Source organism: Ipomoea triloba, chromosome 3, assembly GCF_003576645.1.
Source record: "Ipomoea triloba cultivar NCNSP0323 chromosome 3, ASM357664v1".
Classification (NCBI taxonomy): domain Eukaryota; kingdom Viridiplantae; phylum Streptophyta; class Magnoliopsida; order Solanales; family Convolvulaceae; genus Ipomoea; species Ipomoea triloba.
This window is the reverse complement of record NC_044918.1, coordinates 19281539-19291857: the sequence shown is the minus strand read 5'-3', so window position 1 is coordinate 19291857 and position 10319 is coordinate 19281539. Positions and strand designations below refer to the sequence as shown.

Sequence of the window (10319 nt, the reverse complement as noted above, 5' to 3'; positions counted from 1 at the left end):
TATATATATATATATATATATATATATATATATATATATATATATATATATTACTTCTCTTACTTGTATAAATAAATAAATTTAAATATGTCATATATATATATATATATATATATATATATATATATATTACTTCTCTTACTTGTATAAATAAATAAATTTAAATATATATAAATATAATTAAAAAAATTAACAAGGCCGACTCGCCCAAGTTAACTCGACTAACTCTGATGAGTTGGGCGAGTTAACTCCGCCAAATTCGACCGAGTCGGCCACCAACTCGGCTCAGTCATTCGAGTTAGGCGCTTGGCGGCTGTCCTCCTAGGCGGACGCCTAGGGAGCAATTCGTCTCGGTCTAGGAGCGCCTAGCACCTAGGCGGTGCATAAGCGGCTTAGGTAGGAATTTTTGCAAAAGTGATTACAGGTCATTTGCATATTCTTGCCACTGTTGATAGGTTGTCATCGGTCGCCATCTCCGGCGAGGGCGACCATCCTTCGCCGGAGAAGGTGACTAGAGATCTGGTCTCCTTCTACTTGGGGAAGACAATCAGAAAGGTCGCCTTCTCTGGCGACAGCGACCATTCCCTCGCCGAAGATGGCGACCTTTTCGCCGGAAATGGCGACCGACGGCGACTCGGTTGTCGCCGGTGGCCGAAACATGCAAATGACTAATATCAGGTCATTTACCGGTTTTTGAGTTTCATTGCGTCAATTTGACATGTTTGAGAGTTTAATTCCACTTTTTAAAAGTTTAAATGCCTAATTGACTTTTGGTATAAAGTTTAGGGAACTATTTGACCTTTACCCTTTTAATTACTACGTATTAAATTAAGAACAAACCAGACCTACTTTATGTTTAAGGTAGGTTGAAACCATCCTAATTTATGAACACAATGTAATGCATTTGGACAAGACAACTAGCGAAATGCAACTAAACAAAGAATGAACTTTGGTCGATATTTTCATATTTTCTTTTTAATCAATTTCATACTAAATTCTTGCGATCTGTTTCCTCTTTTGAAACTTTCCAAAGTAGTCATAATCATATCCGTCCAAAAAGTCGCTGCAAATTATGAAAAGGAAAATAAGGAAAAAATAATTAAATTACTTATGACAATAAAAATCTTATTTTAAAGTGAGAATGTTATAGTTTTTTTTTTTTTTTTGAAAATGAGAATGTTATAGTTGATTAATTATTAAATTGTTTACTTCATATGTGGTACGATTATTATAGTATTTAAAAATAGTTTTATTTTCATATTTATTACTTAGAGTTAATCCCATAAATGATTTTTTGAATATTGATATTTATCAATTTTTACCGACTTTTAATTTTTCCATGGATGATATCTTGACTATTATCATTTGACAATTTTCATTATTCTCATCTTTCAATTTTATCATAAATAATTCATTGACTATTGATTTTGTTCTAAATTTGATTCTCCAGTTAAATATTCATTTAATAAACATTAAATTTAAGAATAATAATATAAAAATTGACTTAATACATTGGGTTCATAAACTTAATGCATTGAATTCATCATTAGCGGAAATGTGACAAACCAAATCTTTATTATTACCCTTAAATTTAATGTTTACTAAATAAATATTTAACGAGAGAATCAAATTTGGAACAAAATCAACAGTTAAGCGACTATTTATGGTTAAATTGAAAGTTGAGAATGAAAATTAGTAAATGTTAATTGTCTTTTATGGTTAAATTGAAAATCAGATATAAAACTTGGTAAATGTTAATAGTAATGAAGCATTTTTAGAATAAACTTTATTATTTATATGTGAATTAACTTACCGACTCAATATCTCGCTATGAGTTAGCCAAATAAAGAAATATCATAAAAAGTAATAATGTTACATACTAATCTTAAATTTACGTTCATATATGATTATTTGATTTTTTTAAAAATTTAATTACTGAATTGAATTTTTCAAATATATAAAGAGAAGATCCATCAATTTATGGATACGTAATAAATGTAAAAATTGTGTTACCAAAATATAAAAATAATACGAAATAGAAAAATCGGCGAAAACGGAAAACTAAAATACTCCGGATTAAGAAAGTGACGTGTCTACGTAAAAAATGAGGGTCCATTTCTCTTCCGTAAAGGCGTCCACACTTTATCTTCTCTCTACTCGTACACTAATACCTCGGAAACCCCGTCCAGCTCAATACAAATCCTTATTAGACTTGTTAAAACGTCTATAAGCGCGCTGTCGTATCTGAAAATGCAATAAGATAGATAGCGTATCACGGATAAGCGACTCCACTTATCAAATCCCTCGTATCATCTCGCTCTATTTATTTGTCTGATACACATTTGGTTCTTCGCTTCACATGAACTTCTCCTTCAAATACCTAGAGAGAGAAGGTATAAAAAATTATTGTTTTTTTTCTTAGAGAGAGAAATTGCAGTAACCAAAAGGTACACCTTCTCTCTTCACAAAAACCCTCCGATCTGTTCTCTTTCTCTCTCATTCATTCAAGGCACCTTACTTTCTATCTCTATATATATGTGTGTATATGTATATATATAAATATACACGCACACCTATAGATACACATGCAAGAGTGTGTATATAGAGGTCTCTGTTTACATACTTGTTTATATTCGCGTATGTGTCTCTGTGTGTGTCTGCGCATCTTTTATTTTTGAGAAATTTGATTTTGAGGGGAATCGGTGACGGGAATTGTGTGATTGCGGCGTTTGAATTGATCTGTGATGGAATTGATTTTCGCGTGATTTTTATTTTTATTTTTATTTTTTTAAATTTAATTTTGGATTTTTTTTAATAAATAATTTGCAGGTGCGTTGAGTGAAGGGAAAAACATGTCGTCCCTGAGCAGAGAGCTTGTGTTTTTGATACTTCAATTTCTGGATGAAGAGAAATTCAAAGAAACTGTTCACAGGTAGGGTTTTAAATTTCAGTTTTTATTTTCTTGGGTTTAATCTCGTTTATTTTTTTATTTTTTTTGGCGGGGACCGGTGTCCGGGAATACTTTTGGTGATTCTTTTCCGGCACGGCGGTTGCTGAAAAGAATTAGGAAATGGAAAATGAGAATTGATATTTTTAAGCTGTACATTTTTGGATCTAACTTCAGTGAAATTTACCAAGTTAGACTTGTGCCTATGGTCTGCTTAATTTGATGATGATTATTATTTTGGGCCCCATATTTAGTCTTTATATATGAAATTGAGATAACCTTCTGTTTGAAATGTTTGTTTGCTGGCGTTGTTAAGTAAATACACTTTTGGTATTTGATTTGGGATGTTTGGTGTTTTATTTCAATTATTTTTAATGTTGTTAATTGACATTTTTTGGGGCTTAATTTATATGCTGAAGGTTGGAACAAGAGTCAGGGTTTTTCTTTAATATGCAACACTTCGGGGAATTGGTAACAAATGGAGAATGGGATGAGGTAGAAAAGTATCTTTCAGGCTTCACAAAGGTTGATGATAACAGATATTCAATGAAAATCTTCTTTGAGATCCGAAAGCAAAAATATCTGGAAGCTCTTGACAGGTGGGTCAGAGTCTACTGCAAGCCATGGAATTATTAAAGTTTCTGTTTTATGATCCATTTGAATGCATTATTAACTTTGATTCAATCTGCTCACATGTAGGAAGGATCGTTCTAAAGGTGTTGATATACTAGTAAAGGACTTGAAGGTTTTTTCTGCTTTTAATGAAGATCTTTTCAAAGAAATAACACAGCTTCTGACACTTGAGAATTTCAGGTAATTAAGGATATATCCAGAAATTGCCTCTCTATTATCTTTCATACCCCATTGAACTTAATGGAATTGATATGAATAAAACACTTGCAGAGACAATGAGCAATTATCTAAATATGGAGACACCAACTCTGCCAGGAGCATTATGCTTGGTGAGCTGAAAAAACTGATTGAAGCAAACCCCCTGTTTCGTGATAAACTTAGCTTTCCAACCTTGAAGAACTCAAGGCTCCGGACATTAATTAATCAGAGGTTTGATTCCAGTGGATTATAGGCTTTAAAGTTTCCATTGATATTATTGAAGTTTTTGCTTATTGGTAGAAAAAAACTTTAATGCAATGCAGTCTTTACTAATTGGTAGCTCTCTGTCTGATTGCAGTTTGAATTGGCAGCACCAGCTCTGTAAGAATCCAAAGCCTAATCCTGACATAAAGACATTATTTGTTGATCACTCTTGTGGGCAGTCACAGCCAAATGGTGCTCGTGCCCCTTCCCCTGTTACTAATCCTCTAATGGGAGCTGTTCCTAAGTCTGGGGGATTTCCATCTCTAGGTTCTCATGGTGTAAGTTGAAGTCAAAAAGATAAACTAGCAAATAATTTCTTCATGGTTTTCTTACTCCTTGACTCTTTTTATTTTTTATTTTATTTTTGGGGTTCGTTTAGCCTTTTCAGCCATCACCTGCTCCTCTGCCAACATCTCTTGCGGGATGGATGGCTAATCCATCTCAGATTCCTCATCCCCAACCTTCAGCTGGCCCCATTGGTTTCACTCCACCAAGCAATGCAGGTTTGTATAGTATTAAAATTTGTCATAAGGCTCAACAGCATTTGATTAAGATGAATATAAGGGGAGATCTTTATTAATTCATTTATGAAAATTTAGTACCCCCTCCCCTGGGGGCTATTTTTTTAGTTGACTGTTCTTGATTTTGGTGCTAAACTGCTAATTATTCTGTAACAGGCTTAATAAAGCGTCCTAGGACTCCACCGACAAATAATCCACCTATGGACTATCAAACAGCTGATTCTGAACATGTGTTGAAGAGATCAAGACCATTTGGAATTTCTGATGAGGTATGATATTTGCTCAAGTTTAATTTATTTTATCGTTATGTTTACATGATAGAAATTAAACATTTTCTTGAACTAAATATGCATGCTAAGTGTGCTACTTGATTGCATTCTGAGGTTTGTGCAAGTTGTTTCTAGGGTTTATTATGGAGGACCTGATGTTACTAATACCTTTGTCTTTGACCCTCCTATTTGTACGTGAAGTATAAATCTTATAAAAGAAAGTTATTTGCAGGTTCACAATATGTCTGTCAGTATTTTACCTGTTGGATATGGCAACCAGAATCATGGTCAAAGTTCATGCTCAACAGATGATTTGCCAAAAGCTGTTGTTATGACATTGAACCAGGGTTCGGCAGTCAGGAGTATGGATTTTCATCCTGTGCACCAGATTCTACTTCTTGGTTAGTTCTCAAAATTGTATTTAGCATTAATAAAATTCTATTCTACTCAATTTTGTTTTGTGGTAACATTGGTTTTCCCTCATTGATTTTTTAAAAATATATTTCAGTTGGGACAAGCTCAGGAGAGATAATGATTTGGGAATTAGGTTCTAGGGAGAGGCTTGCTCACAAAAGTTTCAAAGTTTGGGATATTGAGGCATGTTCTGCGACCTTGCAGGTATGCCTTTTACAAAATCTTAATCTGTACTAATTGAAGTTTAATGCTAATATATTAATCATTCAATAATTTTTAGATTTAACAACTTCAAGTTTCTATCTTGTATTAGGCTTCTATGGCTAAAGAGTACTCTGCTTCAATTAATCGTGTAATGTGGAGTCCTGATGGATCTCTATTTGGTATGTAGTGAGAAACTTCTATGAATTAATGTTGAAATAGGCATTGGCTTAGCCATATTAATCTTGTTTTTCCAACAATTTCATTGACTCAACTGTTTTTTATTTCTCTTGTTTTCCCAAAGGTGTTGCATACTCCAAACATATTGTGCACATCTACTCATATCATGGTGCTGATGATTTAAGAAACCATTTTGAGGTTAGCTATTGCTATCTTACTATTTACTGGCAATTTTCTAATCTAGCTATTAAAGGTGACATTCCTTATTCTTACTGATTTTTTTTCAATAAAATAAATTCAGATTGAAGCTCACATAGGAAGTGTCAATGATATTGCCTTCTCATATCCCAACAAACAACTTTGTATCATTACTTGTGGGGAGGACAAGCTAATTAAGGTTGGTTCTTTGAGTGATTACTTTCTGTAGTATGCCTGGGGTTGAAATCACTACCTTCATTAGTCTTCCCAATTATTTGGCCTTGGATATGAACATTTCACTTTCTTATAGATCAAATGTTTTTGTACATTTTACAGGTGTGGGATACAGTAACAGGCACTAAACAGTACACCTTTGAGGGACATGAAGCGCCTGTTTATTCCGTATGTCCACATCACAAAGAAAATATTCAGGTAAACAATTTATACTTGAATTAATTTGCTTTATTGTTCCTCTCTATCACCCTATGCGTACCCTGCCATTACTCTTTGTTATCATGGGAAATACCTATGGCATATGTAAATGTATTATGCATCTCTAAGTTCAGCATTGAACAGAAAAACCCCCATCTTTGCAGAAAACTATAATTTATTGCACTTGGAGATCTAATGAAAAGTTAGGTTTAATCAGTTGGAAAATGAGGCTTACTTGACACATGCTTGATTTTGGTTTTTGTAAAGTCCAGCTTTTTTTTAGTTATCATCTCAAGGTTCTAGCATATATCCCTTTCTTTTTATGCTTAAATTTTGCAAACTATGTCACTGATGTTTGACATCTTCTTTTTTGTGGTCCCCCAACATCAGTTTATCTTCTCATTGGCAACTGATGGAAAAATAAAAGCATGGTTGTATGATAATGCGGGTTCCAGAGTCGATTATGACGCGCCGGGTCGTTCATCAACCACTATGGCTTACAGTGCTGATGGCCTGAGGTTTGTTAGATATCTTTCAATTGTAATTGGTTTGATTCTCTGTACTTCCTCATTTATTTTTTGGATTAAGTGTCTTTTTCCTGATGCAATGACTTATAGGTTGTTTTCATGCGGCACCAACAAAGAAGGGGAGTCATTCCTTGTAGAGTGGAATGAAAGTGATGGAGCTGTTAAGCGAACTTATCTTGGTATTGGGAAGCGTTCTGCGGGGATTGTGCAATTTGATACTACTAAGAATAGATTTCTTGCAGCTGGTGATGAGTTCTCAGTCAAATTTTGGGATATGGACAATGTGAACATGTTGACCACTACTGATGCGGACGGCGGATTACCGGTGAATATTACTATTGCAAGTTATAATTTTCCAACATATATTGTTAAAACTTACTGCTGAATTTATATATTGCAGGCATCTCCTTGTCTTAGATTTAACAAAGAAGGAATGTTATTGGCTGTTTCAACAAGTGAGAATAGCATCAAAATTTTGGCAAATGCAGATGGTGCTAGGCTCTTGCGAACAATGGAAAATCGTCCATTTGATGTTTCTAGAGTTACCTCTGCTGCTGTGAAGGTAGAGTGATCTATTTCAATTCTTTTTGTATTCTTGTTTTTGGCTCCAGAAAAGATGTCATTGAAAACTTTTCATTTGCAGCCACCTGCAATGGGAAATTTCAGTGCTCCAAATGGACCTGTTGTACCAACCATTGTAGATCGAGTAACTCCAATGACATCCATTGTTGCAATGGTGAGGTTTCCTTTATTTTCTTTTAGAATATCAAGTGGGTATGGAGATGCTTAATGTGGACTTTTTAATCCTTTTTTCAACATGAACTCTTGTAGAATGGCGAAAGTCGAAATTTGGCAGATGTGAAGCCGAGAATTGCAGATGAGCCTGCAGAGAAATCTAGAATCTGGAAGTTGACTGAGATCAGTGAACCATCACAGTGCCGCTCCTTGAAACTTCCTGATAATTTGCCAGCAACAAAGGTTTAATCTGTTCAAGTCTCATAATGGCTGCTTATATATTTTGCCTGCTTGCTTTGCTTCAGATAAATTGTCAATTTTGTAACAGAATTATTTATCCCACTCATATTGGTGGATTTTCAGATTTCAAGATTGATATATACAAATTCGGCATTTGCCATATTGGCATTAGCTGCAAATGCTGTGCACAAACTCTGGAAATGGCCTAGGAATGAAAGAAACCCTGCTGGAAAGGTAGAGGGCTATTTCACAAATTCAAAATATTTAGTACATATTTTTTACTTGCTGCTCATTTTTAAACTTGCCCTTTCTAGGCAAATGCTGGTATCGCTCCTCAACTATGGCAGCCTGCAAGTGGAATATTGATGACCAATGATATCAGTGAGACAAACCCAGAAGATGCAGTTCCTTGCTTTGCATTGTCTAAGAATGATTCCTATGTCATGTCTGCTTCTGGAGGGAAAATATCATTATTCAATATGATGACTTTTAAGGTAAGTGGCTATTTTTCCAGTAATTTCTCTGAACTTGGTTTCCCATATTTCAAATCGTATATCTGAGAGAACTAAATGGTACTCTTCTCTTCCTGCAGACTATGACAACCTTCATGTCCCCTCCGCCTGCAGCTACATTTTTGGCATTCCATCCCCAAGACAACAACATTATAGCCATAGGCATGGAGGATTCCTCGATCCAAATATATAATGTCCGAGTCGATGAGGTTGTAGCAAGTCTTTATTCAGCTTTAAAATTTTCAAATTTCAGATTTTTTAAATGCTTTTCATGGATTTAATACAGGTGAAAACCAAGCTTAAAGGACATCATAAAAGAATTACTGGCCTTGCTTTCTCTAATGCTTTGAATGTACTTGTATCGTCAGGAGCTGACTCTCAGGTAAAAAAGTTTCCAAAAGGCGTGTACAATAAGAAATTTGGATTTATTATGGAAAATTCAGATGATTTCATTTTGTGTTCTCTTTTTCTTTTAACCAAATAAAAAAAAGAAGTTATTTTGGAGACACTTATATGTAAAATTTTCAGTCACTGATCTATTTCTGGTTTCACAGTTGTGTGTTTGGAGCACTGATGCTTGGGAGAAGCAGACAAGTAAATGCTTGCAAATTCCAGTAGGGCGCTCAGCTGCTTCTCTTGCAGACACCCGTGTGCAATTTCACCAGGATCAGATTCAGTTGCTAGTAGTGCACGAGACACAGATAGCCATATATGAAGCACCCAAACTGGACTGCCGTAGACAGGTATGCAGTAACTTTCCTCTATCCACTCTCCCACTAAACCCTGGCCTCCTATTACGGAGGACAAGTATGAAGCACTGATAACCCAATTCTAACAAGTTTGTTAAATCTTTGAATAGTGGGTTCCCCGAGAAGCAAGTGCAATCACGCATGCTACATATTCATGCGATAGCCAGTCCATATTTGTCAGTTTTGAAGATGGAGGTGTAGGTGTTCTAACTGCTACAAACCTCCGATGGAGATGTCGAATTTACCCTACTTCATACCTCACTCCTAATCCAAGGTAGTTATATATAACTGTTTACAAATCTTTTCTTATAATGATCCAACCCTGCAGTCTCTTTTTCTTTACTTAGCTTGACATTGAGATATGATTGTGCAGTCTGAGAGTCCATCCTCTGGTGATTGCTGCACACCCTTCTGACCCTAATCAGTTTGCGCTGGGACTGAGCGATGGTAGTGTAATCGTACTTGAGCCACCGGAGTCTGAAGGAAAGTGGGGAACTTTACCCCCAAATGAAAATGGAGCTGGACCAAGCGCTCCAAGTTCGGATCAACCCCAGAGGTAGCAGACGAGTCTTATCCGGGAAATCTCCCTGACATGAAGAGAATAGTGGAAAGAAAAAAGTGTAATGAAGAAGGCTATGTGTAGTTGTAGATGATAATCTTTAGCTTCACAGAGTTGGTTTAGGGGCTGGTGAAATTTGATGTAGGGTCAGGGTTGTTTTGTTTTTAGAATGCAATAGGAGGAAGGGTTATCTGAAAATGGTGTAAATTTCGTCAGGGGGGATTTGGGTAAGTGGAGAAGGAGTTGGAGTAGTGTCACCTTTTGTCCATGCCTGGGTGGTGGGGTGGGTCTTTGTAACTTGACCAGTACTTGTTTTTCAAGGTTTTGTAAAATCCTGCTCCACCTTAATTCATTTGTTCATTCACATTTTATTTTGCCTTTCTCAATCTCCTTTAAATCAATCATAATCTGCATATTCCAATGTTTCAGCTGTGTTCAATAATAATAACAGTAATTATTATTATTATTATTATTATAATTATTATTATTATTATTGATATATTGAGTATAGGGATGTAAATGAGCCAAGGGGCTCGCAAGCCGCTCAGTCAAAGCTCAGCTCGAGTTCGATCAAGTTTGAGCTCGAGCCAAGCTCGAACGACTTGTTTAATAATCGAGCCAAGCTTGAGCTCTAATGTCTTAGACTTGTAGCTCGTTGAGCCGTTTGCGAGTCATATATATATTATTATATTTTATTTTAAATTGAAACATGAATTTAAAATCAAAAATGTTAAATTCGA

At 35.3% G+C, this 10319-nt stretch overlaps 1 protein-coding gene across 1 annotated transcript; it reads left to right on the top strand.

Annotated features, from left to right (window-relative positions):
• The first annotated feature begins 2489 nt into the window (after positions 1–2489).
• LOC116012739 (topless-related protein 4-like) lies at positions 2490–9976 on the top strand. The gene is made up of 26 exons (XM_031252391.1): positions 2490–2607; positions 2830–2932; positions 3367–3546; positions 3647–3760; positions 3851–4009; positions 4137–4320; positions 4422–4545; positions 4720–4832; positions 5065–5233; positions 5341–5450; positions 5560–5629; positions 5752–5825; positions 5929–6024; positions 6162–6257; positions 6648–6775; positions 6875–7109; positions 7185–7346; positions 7428–7520; positions 7616–7762; positions 7883–7993; positions 8074–8253; positions 8352–8480; positions 8558–8653; positions 8826–9014; positions 9131–9294; positions 9394–9976. Exons 1-26 carry the CDS (start codon positions 2586–2588, stop codon positions 9578–9580), a joined length of 3435 nt encoding a protein of 1144 aa, XP_031108251.1. The 5' UTR covers positions 2490–2585; the 3' UTR covers positions 9581–9976.
• Positions 9977–10319: the final 343 nt, after the last annotated feature.

Coding starts and splice junctions, on each gene's coding strand:
- LOC116012739 (XM_031252391.1), top strand. CDS start 2,586: ATGCAAGAGTGTGTATATAGAG. Junction 5,630..5,751: donor TCCTGATGGATCTCTATTTG/GTATGTAGTGAG, acceptor GTTTTCCCAAAG/GTGTTGCATACTCCAAACAT. Junction 7,763..7,882: donor ATAATTTGCCAGCAACAAAG/GTTTAATCTGTT, acceptor GTGGATTTTCAG/ATTTCAAGATTGATATATAC.